The 20299-nt window shown below is 29.4% G+C and overlaps 1 protein-coding gene across 1 annotated transcript; it reads left to right on the top strand.

Moving 5' to 3' along the window:
* The first annotated feature begins 15793 nt into the window (after window positions 1-15793).
* LOC117907816 (UPF0496 protein At1g20180-like) lies at window positions 15794-17205 on the top strand. The gene is made up of 2 exons (XM_034821474.1): window positions 15794-15933; window positions 16051-17205. Exons 1-2 carry the CDS (start codon window positions 15894-15896, stop codon window positions 17109-17111), a joined length of 1101 nt encoding a protein of 366 aa, XP_034677365.1. The 5' UTR covers window positions 15794-15893; the 3' UTR covers window positions 17112-17205.
* The last annotated feature ends 3094 nt before the right edge of the window (window positions 17206-20299 follow it).

The following is a 20299-nucleotide window of genomic DNA, read 5'->3' as shown; positions in this document are numbered from 1 at the left end:
TTCTACTCAATTCACCCGTTGAAAATCAATACCTTTGACAGCTAACTCTATTTTCTAAAATTTAAAAAAAAACAATAAATTAAATATTTTTAATAAATTGACTTAAAATTAAAAACAACTTTAGGAAAAAAAAATAAAAATTTATTCTTAAATTTATATTTTTATTTTATTTTTTACCACAATTTATCATAATTACATTCACAATTTTTTTTCACTATTTCACAACTTCCATTAATTATAATTTACGAAAATAATATATTAATTTAATTATTTAAAATTAATATTATCAAACAACCTTAATACTTAAAATAAGAATTAAATAATAATTTTTTATTCAACAACTTAAGCATAATTAAATTTAAAGTTAACTTAAATCATTAAATAATAAATGTTAAGTTTTACCAAATACTCTTTAAGTTCCTGTTTGACAATTTAATAACATAAAATAACTTAACAGTATAACTTAAATTAAAAAATAACTTTAAGTAAATTAATTTATTTTTAAGTTTACATTTCATTTTATTTTTTTACCCATATTTGTCCTAATTCCCTCTAGAATCTCCACTATTACTTGATATTATCTGTCATATTTATAATTTATGAGGATAAACATGTCAATTTAATAATTTTAAAATAAATTTTATATTAATTTATTAAACAATTTTAATACTTATGGTAAGAATTCAATAATAAATTTTAAATCAATAACTTAAATATAATTTAACTTAAAACCAATTTAAATCATTAAATGATAAGTATTAAATTTTACCAACAACTCCTCATTATTTTCATAAAAATTCGGTATTATGAAAGTTGTTAAATATAAAATAATAATTGTGTAAAATAAAATAAAATAAAATAAAATAATTTGTAAAATGCAAGAATGAAAGGTAACATGGAAGATGTCTTGGGTGGTGATTTAATCAAACACAATGAGTGGGCGGTTTTAAATAATATAAGTGGGTTTTAGGCGGGCAACGTGTTGGGGTTTGTGGAGCCACTACGGATTATTTTAGTCTTCTCCAAGCCTAAGCTCCTTTTCTAGGCTTCTATCAGAGCTTTAGGCAGGGCCATTGTGTAACTATTTTTAGCATGCTTGGAGCTTACTTAACGCCCATTAATGCCAAACTTTTCGTCTTCTAGTGCACGTAAATTTTCAAGAAATAACGGGGGCCTGGATCCTGTCATGATCAAGTCCTACTCATAAGTCACAAAGCGGACGCGAGCAACGATACTTGGCTCAATCAATCAAGATTGCTTTCCCCGGATGACCTCATTTTTTACCCCTTTCATTGACATGGCAATGAGACCATCCAACCCTCATACGACACGGATTAAGGATAGATGTGAGTGCGACCGTAATCATGTATGATTAAGTAAAAAAATAATTTAATCTAATTAATTTTTTTTTCTTTTTTTTTTTTAACACATAAATTTAATTTTTTTTTAAAATACAAAATTTTGCCACGTAATGAGATAGATTTAGAAAAAGAAAGAAAAATGGGTAAGTATGAACATTACATCGATTTTATAAATTATTTGCTTGTTTTTATATTAAATTTATTTAAAATATATAAGAAAATTGATAATAATTACTTAAAATATGTTCACGTTGTAGGGAAAAAATTGGCTTGTTGTGCTCAACTTTTGCCCTTTTAGAATATAAAATAGTTTCTCAATTTAAAATACAAAAATAAAATAAAAATAAAAATATTTATTAAAATTTTATTTGATAACTATTTTTAAAAATAATTTTCTATTCTTTAGAAGAACACATTTTGAAAATCAGAAAGTAGTGTTTTTATTTTTAAAAACAAAAAATGGTTTTTTTTTTAAAAAAAAACATCTTTTAATTATTTTTAATTGTTTTAACTTGTTTTATAATAATTGTATTAAAAATAATTATGTGAATACAAAGAATGATTAAAAATAAAATATTACATATAAAATTTATTTTTAAAACATAAAAAACAAGTTAATGTTAGAAATAGAAAGGATAATGAAGAAAAGAAATAGAGAAAGAAGAGAAGAAATGGAGTTATGCAAAAACTTTGATATGTCATTTTCATCCACCTCTCCTATTTATAGGAGTTGAAAAATTAGAATTAAATTTATCATAGTAGAAATCTTTATGGTAATAAACATAAAGATATGATAACTGCTTCATTAAAAACCTTACCAAAAAACATTAGGACAAAACTTGGACGAAGAAAAAAAAGAATGCAATATATCCATATTAGTATTCTTTCCTCACAACACTACAATCAGTAGATCTCTCAATCTTCGCATTCCAATGTCATACCTTAACGTTTTCAATGTAGTTGAAGGTAACATTTGTATGAATAGATTTGCTAGATTATTTCATGACCGAATTTGTTGAACATCAATTTCGTCTTTCTCTTAGAACTTGTGAGTATAGAAAAATTTAGGGGAAATATGCTTAGTTTTGTTATCTTTTATGAATCCTCATTTAATTTGTACAATATAAGCATCATTATTTTCATGTAACTTGGTTGCATTGTCTTTGATGGAATGTAGTCTATATGTTTCTTGAATATGTTAAATCATTGACCTTAGCCACACACATTCATAACCTGCTTCATGAATTACAAGAATTTCTAAATGATTTGAAGAGATGACTACCATTGTTTGCTAGATTGATCTTTAAGATATTGACGTATCATTATAAATAAAGACATACCTCGTTTGAGATCAAGCTTTATGAAAATCTAAAAGATATTTTGCGTTTGCATACCTAATTAATTGCGATTTTGATTCTTTTGAATAATATAAGCTTATGTTACTTATTGTACTAAGGTATCACAATATATGTTTAACCCAATTCTAATGTCTTCTAGTTGAGCAGAACTGTATCTTGCTAGCAAGTTGACAAAAAATGTTATGTCAAATATAGTACAGTTTACAAGATACATTAATGCATCGATTGCACTGAGATATGGTACTTATGGACTAAACAATTATTCATTTTCTTTTTTAGGATGATGAACGGGTCTTTGTTCACTTCAAGTGAATGAATAACCATGGGAGAATTGAGAAGATGTGATTTATCCATGTAAAATCGATTTAATACTTTCTTTATATGTGTCGATTGATGGATTAATATGTCATTTAAACAATGCTCAATCTCTAGGCCGAGACAATATCTTGTTTTCCCCAAATCTTTCATTTGAAATTCCTTCTTTAAATAATTGGTTGTTTTTTGAGCCATTCAGGAGTCCTTATAAGGTTCAAATCATCCACATATATTGCAATTGTTGTAAGCCTAGTTTCTGATTTCTTGATAACAACACATGGGCAAATTGGATTATTCACATATCCTTCTTTTAACAAATACTCACTCAAACGATTACACCACACGCGTCTGAATTGCTTTAATCAATATAGACATCTTTGTAGTTTGATTGAGTACATGTTTCAAGGTTTTGAATTAGTTGTTTATAGCAATTTGAATCCTTCATGGATTTTCATATATATGTTAGTATCTATAGAACCATACAAGTAAGTTGTAGCAACATCCATAAGATGCATATCTAGTTCTTTAGAGATTGTTAAACTTATTAAGTATTGAAATGTGATTGCGTCCATTATAAGGGAATAAGTTTCTTCTTAGTCTATACCAGGTCTTTGCAAGAAACCTTGAGCAACAAGTCGTGCTTTCTATATTATGATTTCATCATTCTTATTTTGTTTTTTCATAAAGACCTATTTATATCCAATAGGCTTTATGTTTTCAAGCATTTGGCCTACAGGTGTAAAAACTTCTTGTTTTGTTAATGAGTATAACTCTGCTTGTGTAGCTTCTTTTCATTTTGGCCAATCAATTCTATGTTGGCATTCTTTCATATTTCATGGTTCAAGATCTTCATTATTTCTTATGATGTCAAAGGCCACTTGGAAAGCAAAAATAATATTAATAACAATACTATTTTGATCCCATTTTTTTCCTATGTGTATATAACTTACTGAGATCTCACAATTTTTATGTACATATGCCTCTTTAGGAGTTACTTGTTCAATTCGTACATCTTCAAGGGTTTCTTATTCAATATGTGCCTCTTCAAAGGTTTTTTATATAATATGTGCCTCTTCAGGGGCTTTCTATTTTATTTGTGTCTCTTTGGGGGCTATAGATTTATCAATTGTAGACTAATAAGTAATTAAGTGACATTTTCTAGAGTGCTAAGTTTTCCTTGTGTTTTCCTTTTTCGGGGAGTTACATCCCTTGAGTTGATAAGTCTACCATATTTCAGGTGTATCTTAGATCTATCTGTTAACTGTTTTATAGGGACATCAATCCATGCTGGAGTATTTGTAGCCAGGATATGTGACTTCGTCATTTTCTTTGTATCAACCAATGTATCTGGTAATTGGTTTTCGAGATTTTACAAATGAATGACCTTTTGAACTTCTAGTTCACATTGATTTTTATGAGAATTAAGATGAGACATACTAGATGCATTCCAAGTAATTTCTCACTATTCTTTTGGAATTGACTTGCTTTCCTTTAATAATGGGAAAACATTTTCATCAAAATAACAATCTATAAAACGGGCAATAAAAACATCAGTTGTTAAAGGTTAAAGATAATGAATAATGAAAGGAGAATTCAAATCAACATATATACCAAGTCGATGTTGATGACCTAACTTAGAACGTTGAGGTGGAGCTATGAGAACATAGATAGCACAACCAAAAATAAGTAAATGTGAAACATTTGGTTGTGAGCTTAAAGCAAGTTGTAAATGTGAGAATTCATGATTAGATGTAGGAAGAATCCAAATCAAAGTAGCAACATGGAGAATAGCATACCTCCAAGTAGACAAAGACAATTTTGTTCTCAAGAGTAATGGTTTTACAATCAGTTGCAAACGCTTAATAAGAGATTCAGGTAATTTGTTCTGAGTATGAGTATAAACAATAGGATTCTTAACATTAATACTAACCGATGTACAATAATCAAGAAATGTATGAGAAGAGAATTCATCAACATTATCAAGATGAATTATCTTAATAGGGTGATTAGGGAATTGAGTCTTAAGTCAAATTATTTGAGCAAGTAACTTGGCGAAGACAACATTCCTAATTGAAATAGGACAAACATGGGACCAAGAAGTTGATGCATCAATTAAAACCATAAAATAACAAAAAAGTCTACTAGGTGGATGAATAGGCCCACAAATATCTCCTTGAATGTGTTCTAGAAATGTAGGTGATTCAGATTCAACCTTGGTAAATGATAGTTTAATAATTAATTTGTCTTGTAAGAAAGCAATACAATTGTAATCATTACCATTAGAATTTTCTAGTTCTTCAAGGGATGCCTAAAAGAATTGTTGACGATATGTTGGATCATAAATAATCTCGGATGACCAAGGCATTCATGCCAAATCATAAAAGTTTTTTAATCATAGAACTTCTAATTCATAACATCATATGACTCAATGGGTCTGATGATTGTTTGATATAACCCACATGAATAAAAATGAAGTTTTTCCAAGATATGTTTTTTTTTTCTATAAATAACCGAAGTAATGAGAAGGTATTCATTACTACCATAGTTTCAATGTGATATCCATTTCGACGGATATCCTTGAAACTAAGAAGATTACTATTAGCCCAAGAGTTCTCCTAATCAGGTTTTGATGATAACAAACCATGATTAAGTTACTAATTGGTTTGAATTATAAAGAATTTCAAGTGTTAATTTGAAAATTTATCAAATAACCTAATGGATGCAATATCAAAACTTTTGGAAGACATTTAATCATAAGAAACATATGTAAGATGTATGCATGGGTGCACTTAGGATTTACATATCATTCCATGCATCTTTGAAAAGCTCGATTTATGCTTTAAAGTTACATTTCCATCCAAACCTGAGATCTATCAAATGAGCCTTAAGAAAAACATTTCAAAATTGGTATATAATTTTACCTAAAGACCTTATCTAAGTGTTAGAAGCAAAAAGACAAAAAAAAAAAAAAAAGATAGGTTTTCGGGTAAAAAATGGTGAACCGGTCAAGGCATTATCCAAACCGGCTCAACCGGCCAGGGTACCGGTCGACCGGTTCCCTCTTCCCTATCAAAGTCCAGTCGAGAGGTGCAAAAAGTACTCTCTCTTTCTCTTCCAATTGCCTTCCATTTCTGGTTGAGGGATCTGTCTTCCCGATCGAGGATAACGATCAGCTACCAAGCATTAAATGCTCCAACGGCTAGTAAACCGGTTAACCCCTAGCTCGACCGGTTGAAGTCACTTTTTGGTTTTTCGGCTCCTGATGTTAGAAACCTATAAATAGAGAGCTTTACTTCATTTATGAGTAAGAGAACACTTGCATTTATTTGTTTACCTACTTGTTCTTACCTTAAAAGCTCTCATTTCTTTTCTTGGTGCATTAAATCTCAATTTGCATATCCTTTAGTGCACCTTTGTAATTCATCCTACCCTTGAGTTGTATTTGAGTCTTTGTTAAGCTAGGTTGAAAGATTCATACTTGTTAATTGAGTGTTAAAGCCTTCAAGTGAGTTGAAACTTGAAGAAATTGTGTGAAAGCCCATTGGAGTCGAAATCCAAGTGTAAAGGTGATTAGAAGCTTGGTTAAAGTTTCAAGTTAGTAGAACTCTCACTCGATTAGGAGCTTGAGGAAAGTAGACATAGACAAGGAAGTTTCGAACCACTATAAAATCTGATTTTGATTTCTCTAACCTTATCTCTTTATATTTGTTTCTCTTGTACTTAAACTTTATGTGTATAAAAAGAATTTTTAAAAACCCAATTCACCCCCCCCCCCCCCCCCCTTGGGTGTTTTTCTCTTTTAAGATTAGCCTTTATTTTCTCAATTTCAATTAGATTTATTAGAATAAAGAGCATCGTTAATGTGGATTTTAGTTCCACAAGGTAAATAATAGTTGCTTTTTCGAAGCATTGAATCAAATCGACAAAACCTAATATTGTATTAACATTAGACTTAACCAACAATAAGTTAGAAAAATATATTTTTTTTTATCATGCATCTACATTGGATGTCATAATCTACAAGACATGCATCTACATTGGATGTCATATGATTTATCAAGGTATGAGGGGGATCAATATATCTTTAAGTATAAATAAAGAAAATAAATTAGATAAGAAATAATCACATTTAAATAAAATGTGAAATAAACTATTATAGATAATGTGTTCAAAAAGATGATAACAAAATAAAATTAACTATATACAAAAAGCTAAATAAGAACATAACATTTAATCATAACAAACATTTCCATCACCAATTAGATGGTCAATTTTTCCACTAGGATTGTCAAAGAAGTTTGAAACATTTAAATGGGTTACATCCATTGAGCCATCACAATCAATGAAATTCATTTCAATTTTCTCTTCTTTTGCTTTTATTAAGACTTGATAAAGGTCAACCAAGCGTTTTGAAGTACAACAGGTACTTGACCAATGTCTTTTCATACCACATCTATAACATTCATTCTCATGAGTATGTTTACTTTGTGGTTTTACTCATTTTTCAAGTTGTACCTCTAAATTATTCTACTTTTGGTGGTTTGAATTGTTCTTTTAGATTATTTCAAGGGATGAAAGGAACTTCAATCCCACTAGGCTTAATAGGGACATAGATTGACACTTTAGTAAAGAAGAATGATAACCGCCTGAAAGGGCACAACACGGTGATGAGCTCAATGGAAGTAAGCACCTTTATTACTACCAATGACTTAATCAGCTCTCAATTTTTCATCTCTTCCCTAAGAAGGTAAAATAAGTCGTTCACCAAGATCATAGACCTTGCTATTAAGGAGAAGAATGCGAAGCATGTGGTTGAAGATATGTATAAGAAACTGATAGAGTTCATAAAGAGTGTAGATGATTTAGTGGACAAGGTCAACGTGTGGAGTTGTAAAATTTAGAAGAGAAGAAATATTGTTGTTAATCAGAAAATGGTAAATGAGTCTAACTAATTGATGATAATGTCTACTTAGGGAAGAACTATTGTTATTCAAAAGATGGTAAATGAGCCCAACTAGTCGATGATACTGTCTACTTTCCATGTTTTACATAGTGTCGTTTTATTAAGAATAATGGAGAAAGCATACTAAATTTCAACCTTTATGTGTCTCCTCAAGCAAACCAACTTGAACATACCCTACAATCATTGTTGTCCAGGAAATTGTATTAGGCTTCACCACTACATCAAATATTTTCTGAGCATCAACCAGAGAACCACATTTTGAATACATATCAATTAAAGACCTTTCATAGAAGAAATTGAACTTAAAACTCATCTTAATTGCCTAAATCAATATCCACCAATCTTGCACAAGATGACAAAACAATATCATAAATGAACTGATTGGGTGATCCTCCACAATTCTGCAATGACCGAAAACACCAAATAACCTACTTCAATAATCCCTGCCTCGAATACATGGAAAGAACCGATTTTCATGCTAGTATATCTCATTTCTCAAGGTGGTTAAATGTCTTCGCAACAAATTCCACATTGCCACATTTAGCATACAAATCAACCATGCAACTACCCAACCACCCTTTTGATCTAAACCCAAATTTCAAGGTCTGAGTGTGGATAGTGTTATAAAAATTAGGTTAATCCAACCTAAGGTAATCACCCTAAAGGGAGGTAAATAAGGTGATGGTCTCTTTTTTCAAATTTAAATTATATGAATACAAGAGACAATTAAATGTAAATATATAATAAAACAATATAAATACAATTGCATATAAAGTAAAAGAGTAGGGAAGAGAGAATGCAAACATAAGATTTTTATAATGGTTCGGCACAACTCGGCCTATGTCTACTCTCCTCTAGCTTTAATCCCAAGCTTGACGTTCCACTATTTCAAGGCTTCCAAAATCAAGCCTTCAAGCAATACAGTTGGATTATGGTTCCAATCCACCCTTTTAGACTTTTGGTTCCAAGCATCCTTTACAATCTTCAAGAGATGCTTCACTTTTGAATAACCTCTCAAGTGATACCCCACACTTAAGAAACCCTAAGTGATACCTCACACTTAGATTCTTCCTCTCAAAGATTTACAAATAATTTCACAAAATCCTAATACAAAACTTTAAGTTCAAATGATACAATAAAAACTATGATTGAAAGGTGCACTAATGATATGCAAGTTTTAGAACAACGGTGCACTAAAAAATACTCTCATAATGCTCAAATATATTCAAGAAAGGTTTAGGAAGGTTAAACTTTTGAAATAATGAAGATCGGAGCATTTTTTATAGAGGAAAAATGTTAAACTAGTCGTTTAGGGTTCGACCGATCGAGTTAGGGTTGACCGGTTGACTAACCATTAACATTTAATGTTTGACAGGTGACTGTTGGACCTTGACCAAACTTCGACCGGTTGGGATTCAACCTCGACCGATTGGGGTTCAACCTCAACCGGTTGAACAAGTGTTCTGGAAGAGAGAGAAGGTTTGTGCACCTTTCGACCAGTTGAACTGAACAGGTCAACCGGTTCTTCATCTGGTTCAACCAATTTAGTCACTTTTAGCTCAACAACCATCGGTTTCAACTTAAAACCTTTTAAACAAAACTGGAAAGCATTTGACACAAGGTTTTAGTTAAAAACATGAAATCGTCCGATTTTAAAATATTTAAAACAAAATAACTCTTGGATGATTTTGGTGTATAAATAAAGAATGTAATGCATAAAAAACCTAACATGAAATCATCCGATTTTAAAAGATTTAAAACAAATCTTGGATGATTTTGGTGCATAAATAAAAATTGTAATGCATAAAAAAACTTAGTGCACCAACCTTACAAAGAGATCATATGAAGTTTAGGTCTTGAAAAACACTTTTCTTTGAGGTATTCTTCTTCTTATTGATTTCTCTTTGACTTGATTTTGTCTTTGTGATTGCCAATTTGAAAATCTTCTTGCCTAATCACACTTGAAATATAATCATTAGTTCCAAATCTTATTTATTATCACCAAAACCGAGATTAACCAAACCTTGGTTTCACAGATAGTTTTGTTGGTTCTTGAGCTAGTATTTGAGGCGTTTCGTCGAACGAATAGCAGATTTTGATTGGCAAGCATTGTAGAAGAAAATTTTTCAAAAGATGAGTAAATATTTTATTCTTTGAAGTTTGATTGGTTTGGTGCTAAATTATTGAGAAGTTGGATTAGAGATGGAAGAAGAGGAAATTGGATTTATGTAGTATTGTGAAAGGAGCTCTATTGTGACGCATTGAGTCATGACTCAATTGAGTCCTTACGTTATTAAATAGGTGGTGTCGATCGATTGTTAAGCCCTCAATAGCCACTTAAAATGTTTCCCACCAAGCCCATAGCAAAAGTAAGTGGGCTCAAGTATTGGGGTCTAGCGGTTGAACAACCTTTTGTTGGGTTCGAGTTTTAAGTTTGAGGGAATTTTGTAATATTAAGGGGAGACTATTGGTGTCATTGCTCACTGAAAGAGTGGTATTTTCACAAGGCACATAAACCTTCTAGTCCATTTTCCATGACGGATTAAAATGAACTAAACAGGTGCAAAGCCTTTAAAAAATAGTGACATATAATGACATATTTATATGTATAAATTATATATGTGAAAAAAAATTTGAAATAATACATAAAAATAATTTATTGATTTTAAATCTATTTTTTATTTTCTTTCTTTTTTTCTTTCATTCAATTTTTCCTCTTTGATTTTTTCCCTTACACTTTCCTTTAGACTTTCCCAGTAACCAAACATAACCTTAATCTAAAAATAAGAATCCAATCATTTCATGTTCTAACTTCTATGAAAATTATTTGATGATTGTCTTTTTAACATTATAATTTTAATTTTTAAATAAAATTGAAAACAAAAAAATTATGTAAAATCCGATATGAGGAAGGAGTTTTTAGGCAATTAAATGACAAATAAAACAAATATGGAAACTCATCAAACTTTAAGGCATGGTCCCAATTGTGATGTCCTATTCACATATCCTTAAAAGCCATATATACCGGCTTAGAGAATCATACCCACTATTAAAAAAAAAAAAGGTGAAATAGACTAACAAAGACATGTTTGCGAAGAAAATTTTGAGGGAGAATGTGCGGGAAAAAAGTATAGAGAGAAAATAGAATTAAGGAGAAAATAAAAGAATAAAAGAAAAATAAAGTTAAAACCAATAAATTATTTTAAATCTATTTAACTTATTTTAACTTTATTATATAAAAATTATATAATATAAAAAAATAAGATTTTAATTATAATATATTTGATTTTATATTTTTTATAATACAATAAAAAATAAGAAAAATCATTTTTCTTTAAGAATTTTTTTCCTTAATACTTTTCAATACCTAAATAAAACCTAAGGGTCTCGCTATCAATTCATATATACTGTCATGTATATATTTTGGGTTTTATCATCATGTATGATCCCATTTTTTATATTTTAATTTAATTTAATTTATTTATACTTTGATCTTATATATTTGATTCAGGTCCGAGAACCCTAGAATTTTTGTAAAAGTAAATAGCCAATAACTAACATCATCTTTACTTTGGTGTAGTTGTGTTTTTTAAGGCACGCTATAAAAGCAAAGCCCTATCTTTGTCAACATTATACTCCCTTCACCTTCCCATGCTTTGCTTTACTGTGTGGTCTTTTTTGGTCACGTTATTTTCAACCTCCCTCGAAAGACCTTGATGGAATCATTTTCCTCTTTCCACTTTATACTAAATTAAGCAACCAACATTGCTGGACGGACCTGATTCTCAAATGCATTGCAATTTTTTTAGATTTTTTAAGGGATTTCTAATACTTGATACCTTTGTTTCTTGGAAAAGAAAAAAAAAATTAAACAAATTATAAAAATAACTTTTAGGGGATATTCATTGATGAATGATTTCTTTTCCTTTTTATCTTTTGTTTTTTTTCAAATACCAAATAAGTCTATTATCTCTTACTTAACACTAAGAGCCCGATTGACAATGATTTTTAGAAACATTTTTAACCTAAAAAATGTTTTTAAAAAAATATTAAGAGTTTGTCTGACAACTAATTTTTAAAACGGTTTTCTGTTCTTAAGAAAAAAAATAAAATATTTTTAAAGAACACATTTTAAATGTTTTATATTATTGTCACTTATTTTTCAAGAGTTGTTTTATGATTAAAAATAAAACATCGAATATAAAAACTATTTTTAAAATATTTAAAAAGGTTTAAAATATTTAAAATTTTCAAAAAGACTTTTATTCTACAAATTATCGAACAACAATTTTCATAAATTATTTTTCAGAATTGTTTTTTAAAACAATTACCAAACATGTCTTAGGTGTTTGACAAATTTTAGAAAATACTTTAAAAAAATTTTAAATTCACTTATAAGGATGAAAAATCAATTATAATGTTTTTTAGAAAAACATTTGATAAGCGATTCTCTTAAAAACACTTTTAAAAAAACTATTTTCACTAAAAACGTTTTACATAAAAATGTCGTGAAATTCACTCTTCAATTTTAAAGAAATTAGTCTTGTTTATGCATGAAATTTAATTCCACTAAAGTCTAGAAAATCAAATAATATGTGTATTGAATATCATAGTTCAAATAATAATAATATTAATAAATAATATTACAATGCTAATTCATGCCAAGTTGGAATGTGCCATTTTTTTTTTCCTTCAAATCTGTCTCTATTAGTCTAGAATATACTCGAATCCATCATAGTAGAGGGTGAGGTGGCAAATTTTTTTATAGAAATACTCACTCTTACGTGGACTATATTATATATCCTCAAATTAAAAATTGATTCATTGATAATAATATTGCCAACTTCTTTGTTGGAGTGAGAGGGCTCTACATGTGAGCAATTATGTGGACAATGGACTCATCACGTGGTTGATCTAATGTGGGCTCAACATGTCTCATTGATCCATTACATACCATATCATGAGGTGGCCCACATGGGATCAGTTAAGTTGTTTTTCACACTCAAGGGAATTAATATGCCCCCAATTTTAAATATATTTATTTATTATTATTGAAAAGTCAAAACTCATAAGTGATTCGTATCATTAACTTAGATTGGGTTTGTTAATAATTTTAAGAAATATTTATAATCTTAAAAAATAAAAATTTTTAATTTTTAAGTATTAGAAATGGTAAAAATATTTTCTAAAATCATTGTTAAACATATTCTTAGTTTTAATAGAGATAGTATCTTAATTTTTTTTTAATTAAAATCAAAATAACAATTTTCCAAGAATTATTTTGGTATAGCCAAATTTTTTCCATTTTTTTTAAATATTTTATTTCTATTTTATGAATTCGTTTAATAGTGACTCTATAAAACACTTTTAACTTAAAAAGTATTTTTGAAAAATCATCATATATTTGACAAAATTTAGAAAACACTTTTAAAATTTTAAAAAATCATTTATAATACTAAAACATCACTCACATAATGTTTTTGGAGAAATTATAGTTGTTTCTCCTAAAAACACTTCATAAAAAAACATTTCCACCGAAAATACTCCCATTCCAAATACACTATAAATTTTTTTTTAAAGTCTTAAGCTCTTTTCGTATTAGTTTTGGTTATAGGATTTTGCTAGTCCCGTTTGATGGTATTTTTAAAAAACGGTTTTATAAGGAAAGATTAGATGTACAAGTTTTGGTTACAGGATTTTACTAATTTATTTGACAATTTTATTGAAAAAAAAACACTTTTAGCCTAAAAATATTTTAAAGAAAAAATTAGGTATATAAGTTTTGGTTATAAAATTTTACTAGTCCGTTTGACAGTGTTTTTCAAAATCTATTTTAACTTAAAAAATATTTTTAGAAAAGATTAGGTGTTTTTTATAAAACTTAAGAAATATTTTTTAAAAATTTTAAAATCATTTTTACCATAAAAATATCATTTAAAGTATTTTTATGAAAAAACACTTAAATAAATTATACCAAAGAACACACTTTTATTAAAAATTCTTCAAATATAAAAACAACTGTAAACTGCACTCACATAATCAGAAAATTCTTACCATTGAGATAAGGATGAGAAATACTTTACATGTATAGTATGAAATTGACTTCCAACCATTCATATTTTCTGTTAAAAAGCTTGCCTTAATTTGGGCATTTATTTAAAAATGGACAAAATCATTGAGGAGTACAATTTGAATCCTCTACGTATTGACAACTCCACCTTCTGTCTCATAAGAAACCCCATTGGATTGAGTATTGGGAATTTGAAGAGGGTTTCTTACATGGGTTTCTCTCTCTTTCTCTCTTCTTGATGATGATCATCATCATCGTCTTCATCCAAATCATTTTTCTCTGATCAACACTCCACGTGTATTTTAACGTATAAATTGAGCTTTAGGAGATAGACGTGGTGGGGTCGAGACCAGAAAATCATGGAAGTTGTTAAAGGAAAATTTGCAACTTTACAGGTTGCCCTCCTATGCCTTCCCTAACCGTTCTCTTCCCCCCACCTAACCCCAAAAACAAGCTTCTCCTTTTACATTTCTTCTCTTCTTCTTCCTCTAAACTACTGTTATACCCTTCCATCCATATCCTTAAACCCTAATAAACTGCAGGTAAAATATTTATGTATATATACAGTCTGATTCATTCAGTGGATTGCAAGCATGAAGAAGTTGAGTGTCAGCTAGAATATATGACTAATCATCATACAACTTTAGAGCAATATTCCATAATTAATTTAGTACTACCCAACTAAGACTTCATCATTTTGAAGTCTTGTAATGATTTTGGACAAGAAATAATATGCCCCATCAGTTTTCCTTCATCATTGGTACATTGATGGGGCTTCTTATAATGATCTGAAAATGATTCATTAATCTGAATGATAATATAACAATTATGAGGGATCTATTAATGCATGGACTTTTTGTGATTGCTACCATATGAAACTCTTGATGAACTAGGGTTTTAAACCGGCAAATAGTGAAGGCAACGACGCCGATCGATCAATGCTTAGGGCTTAATTTTATGAGATGAGAAGAGTGTTAATTAACCTTCACATGACTAATTTTGAGGGTTATGATCCAAACTTAAAGTTACTTAATGACACTTCCTAACAGACAAAGATGGTGGTTGGTTCTGAAAGTTTTCTGTTGAATGATTGTAGGCATTCAAGTTGATGATTGGTGATGGGCCATGCAAGCACCAAAAGGCAAATAAGATTTCTATCTTAACAGACATTGCCAAAACTAGAATACCTAACCCTAAACTAACCCCCTGTGGATATGCATGCCATTATGAAGGGTGCTTTGGGTACTTTGCCCTAAATCAAGGGCATTATGCAATGCCCTTCTAATCAAATTCCAAAGCCAAGGGCAGGCATGTAGCCCTTCCCTTTTTAGGGGTCTAGAATGGTGTATGAGTTCACAAAGTTATACAACTTTCTAACAACAAAGATGTGTAAAGGAGCCCAAGAGAAAAGAGAACTTCTTCAGCAAATTTAGCCTTAAAGCTTGCAAACAAATTGGAGAAGTAAAACTTTCCCCTCCTTTTTTCTCTCTGAGATGGAATATGAGATTTTAGAGTTATCAAAAGGGATGGCGTGAAACACAATCCTTAAAAATGGCTTTTAGTGGCTTTAAAAGGGGAAAGATACATGACACTCAACCCAACAGACCACCCTTGCTAGCTAGGAAGTTGAACCTATACTTCATTAAACACCCCTTCACATATGTCCATACCTATATATTTCTTCCTTGTAAGATTCTACAAGACAGACTTAAGGGTATAGGCCAGGTATCAGAAATTTCAGTATAGATCTGCCCATGCAGGTGAAAGATCAGAGCTGTCTCTTGTGACCTAAAACCACCAACTTTGTTCCATAACAATTGAGCAAGATGTTCTGGACAAGGTTGAGAGTTTCAAAGATCACAAAAGGTTTGTTTGTTCATCCTATTTTACACTTTTTTTTTCTTTTTTTATTTATTTGATCTTACTTGATCTAGGGTTTGTATAATTAGAACAGGTTGTATGACAGTTTAATTGGGCTTTCAGATGGAAAGGATTCGGAAAAAGCTCGAAGAAGCTTGAATGTGAATGAGGAGTACCTTTGCGCATTGAGAACAAAATCCTACGCAGATTTCTTCACCAAAGCTCAGTTACTAGTGAAACAGCCATCATCCCCATCAAATTACTGCCATGTCAAATTCTCTGAAGTCCTCCTTGAACCTGGACAAGACACAATTGCTGATATTCTTGAATCAGCAATCCTCTCCAAGAAACCCGAGCTCAAGGGCCTTATTCTCAACTACTTTGATATGAGCGCCGAGGCTTCAAAAATCTGCAGCCACCTCCTCAAAAGCATCAGCCAGCTCCTAGCTAACTACCAGTTCATTGAACGAGTACTTGATACAACTGACAATTATTCTCCTGATGGATTTGAATCGATGATGTCCCAGCTGAATTCATTCATTATCCTTAATAACCCCTTCTCTAGTCTTAGCACACATGATTTCAAGCAGATTCGCGATAAGTACTCATCGGTATTGCACCATCTAAAATCAAAGAGAAAGTCGGTGGCCAGGAAAATCAAGCTGATAAAGTACTTCAAGAAAGCATCTGGGGTTTTCGTGACGGTGAGCTTCGGTCTGGTTGCGGTCACAGCCATGGTTATCGCAGCACACACCCTCACTGCACTCCTCATGGGGCCTGCAATCTTCAGCTTCCCCATAAAGAGGTTCAAGAAGAAGCTACTTGATGCTAGGTTTTTAAGAAGTGGGCTTCTCAGAAAAGTTGGGCAGCAGCTTGATGTAGCAGCCAAGGGCACCTACATTTTGAACAGGGATTTTGACACGATGAGTCGACTCGTTGCGCGACTCCATGATGAGGTTGAGCACAACAAGGCAATGATACAGTTCTGTTTGGAGAGGAGGGAAGACAGATTTTCATTGCAAGAAGTGGTGAAGGAGCTTAAGAAGAGTGATATTGGGTTCAGGAAGCAGGTGGAGGAGCTGGAAGAACATGTGTATTTGTGCCTGGTGACCATTAATAGGGCTAGAGCTTTGGTGATCAAGGAAATGATCACTGCCTCTTGTGTAGAAAATTCATTGCAGTAGCTCTAATGGCCTTATTGTATAGTATTTATACATACAAATGTATACTCTCTTTCAATGATACATACTCTGTACCATTAATAGGGTATGGAGAAATGCTAGATTTGTTCAGCCTCTCTTTCAATGAAATTTAGTTTATATACTAAGTACTTTCAATTTTTGTAAAAGGAAAATTGAAATACTCAATAGCCATGATGTTAATTCTGAATAAAATTTTGATTAGGAATAAAAACGGTTTTCTTATAATGTTCATTTCATTCATTTTCCCCAAGGTTTTGATTAAATACATCTAACCCATAAATGAAAATGATAGGAAGGGTATTTGATAAAATTTCAAACTAACGAGAAATAGGTATGTTTAGCCAAAACCTCAAGAGAAGTAAATAAAGTTATCGAAAAAACCCAAAATATTTCTATATATGTTAAATTGTTGTGAAAAACACTCTACAAAAAAATCTACTATGAATGACTCAAATTTGTTTGAAAAAACAAATTCTCGGAAGACTATTTTTTATGATAAATTTATCGTATGTGTTTAAGACTAGTTGATTATAACTTGGTCAGATTAAAGTTGGTGGAAGGTGACCACGACCTGAATCATTTGATAGTAAATTTAGGAAATGTTTTTATTTTTTTTAATACTTGAAAAATAAAAATTTTCAAGTGTTGGAAAAAATATAAGTAATTCTTAGAATCACTATAAAACAAACTCAAAATTTGGTTTGTAGGGCTAAAATGGGCTTAGATTTCTAACCCTAGGCCCAGACCTTAGAATGCAAGCCCAAGAGCGTTGTTAGATCTTTCAAATTAAGTTTTGGGTGAAAAAAAATTTCCCCCTTAGAAAAATCGTGTACCATGGCCCCACATTGATGATGCCTAACCTTATTTTCTACCACGGTGGACCACTGGTCTAGTCTAAGTCTGAAATTCAGACGAATATTTAAAGTCCATTTGGTAGGTTAATTGTCTGAAAAACATGAGTTGGACTAAGGGCCCACATGGGTCATGTAATCTTATGTTTTAATGCTTTTTATCATTTTGTCATCGGGTTCAATTATTGGCATTTATATCTATTAAGATATTTAAATTTAAATACCAAGTGAGAATATAATAATTATTTGCATAATGAATCCTTTTAAATCTATTTTTGGGAAAAAAAAACCCTTCTTTTGGGGTAGGATTTAGTGTAAAAATTAATAATGAGATATTTGATAAAACTTAATACTTATTACTTAATTATTTTAATTAATTTTAAGTTAAATTATATTTAAATTATTAATTTAAAACTTTTTACTTAATTATTACTTTAAATATTAAGATTGTTTGATAAAATTAACTTAAAATTTATTCTAAATCATCAAATTAATGTATTTATCCTTATAAATTATAACTAAGGATAGAGTAGGTCGAATAACAATAGTTATCGTGGAGTAGTAAAAAATATCGTAAGGGTAATTAGGGTAAATGAAAATAAAAATGTAAAATGAAAATATGGATTTAAAAATAAGTTAATTATTTTTATTTATTACTTAAAATTGTTTTTTATTTTAAGTCATACCATAAGTTATTTTACTACACATATTTAATTTATTTAATAACTTAAATTAAATTATTAAGTCACTTTAAGTTATTAAGTTAATTTACCAAATACTCATTAAATTTTATAAATTTACTTAATTAAAACATATTGTATTTAATAAATATGCTAAAAAATTTATAAAACACCACCCATTTATGAGAAATAAAATAATATGATAATGCATAGCTTATTTAACAAATGAATTGAATTGGGTATGACTTTTTTTTTTTTTTTTTTTTAAAAAAAAGGAGATAGTCTTGGAATGTATAGAAAGTGAAATCTGATTTATTTTTGAAAATTAATTATTTTAAAATATTAAACAAATTTTATAAATGTTAATAAAAATGGTATCAATTTTTTTAGAAGTATATGAACTCCTAATAAATTAAAACTAGGATGCAATTTAAAATAAATTAGGTCAAGGTTGGTATATTTGTAAAAATGATTATTTTATTGGAAACTCAATTTTGGAAGTCTAACCCTTCATGTTTTGTTTTCACATTTTGACAAAAATATCTTTATTCTTTTTTCTTTTTTTTTTTGGTAAAAAAAACCATTTTTTAAAAAAAAATTACATGTAAATACTTTAAATAGTTAATGACATTTATGTCAAAAATAAGTTATTCTTCCAAAAAAAAAAATATGAAAGATGTTAAGAATGTGTTTGACAATAATTTTAAGAAGTATTTTTAGTATTTCTAACACTTAAATTTTTTATCTTTCAAGTATTAAAGATGTTAGAAAATATTTCTTATAATTATTGTCAAACACACTTTAAATTGACAAATATAGACATTATTTCATCATTTTCAACCAAACAATTCGTTAATATTTAATTTAGTTTTTTATTCCAAACCTATTTTTCTAAATTAAAATTAAAATCAGGTTAATAAATATATTTATTTCACGATATATGTTACAAAGAAATAAAAAAATTAATGATAATATATATTTAATAAAAAAAATCATAACCTTTAAAAGAAATTTTATGTCTTGTCAAAAATATCTACAAGATGTAGTATTTAAATTAATTCTCAAATTAATATTTTATTACCAATTTTGGGTTTGTCACTTTACATTAATTCTTCATTAAAAAAAAATCTTGTGTAAATATAAATAAAATCAATCACTCAAATAAAGGATATAATGTGGGAAAACCACCAAACAATTTATTAAATTTATAAAACTATGAATGGTCTTTGAATCATTAAATAATCCATTAAATATGAGGAAAAAAAAAGAAAAACTACATAGTTTAACCTAATCTAATATACATACTCTTTGGGGTTTTATGCCATTAGCACCTATGCTTCCCTATATTCCTTGGTGAATTTGATGACGAGATCTTCAGCCTTTGTTGTAACCAAAAGTTACTTTCAAGAAAAATCTCAAAAGTTTGGGAATTGGGGATCAAACTTTTGATAAATGGTTATGCTCTCTATAGGTTCATAAAAATTCACCATATGTATCAAATAAAATAACTCTATTTATATTTATAAAACTTTTTTTAGAATTATGAAGAGACAATCATAATTTTTAAACTTACTAAAAAATTATTTCATAAAATGTATCACTTCTTAATTTCTTGTATCACTTATTCCAAAAAGTTTTA

Source organism: Vitis riparia, chromosome 18 (genome assembly GCF_004353265.1).
Source record: "Vitis riparia cultivar Riparia Gloire de Montpellier isolate 1030 chromosome 18, EGFV_Vit.rip_1.0, whole genome shotgun sequence".
NCBI lineage: Eukaryota > Viridiplantae > Streptophyta > Magnoliopsida > Vitales > Vitaceae > Vitis > Vitis riparia.
The sequence above is the reverse complement of the archived record's forward strand: the minus strand, read 5'-3'. Positions and strand labels throughout refer to the sequence as shown.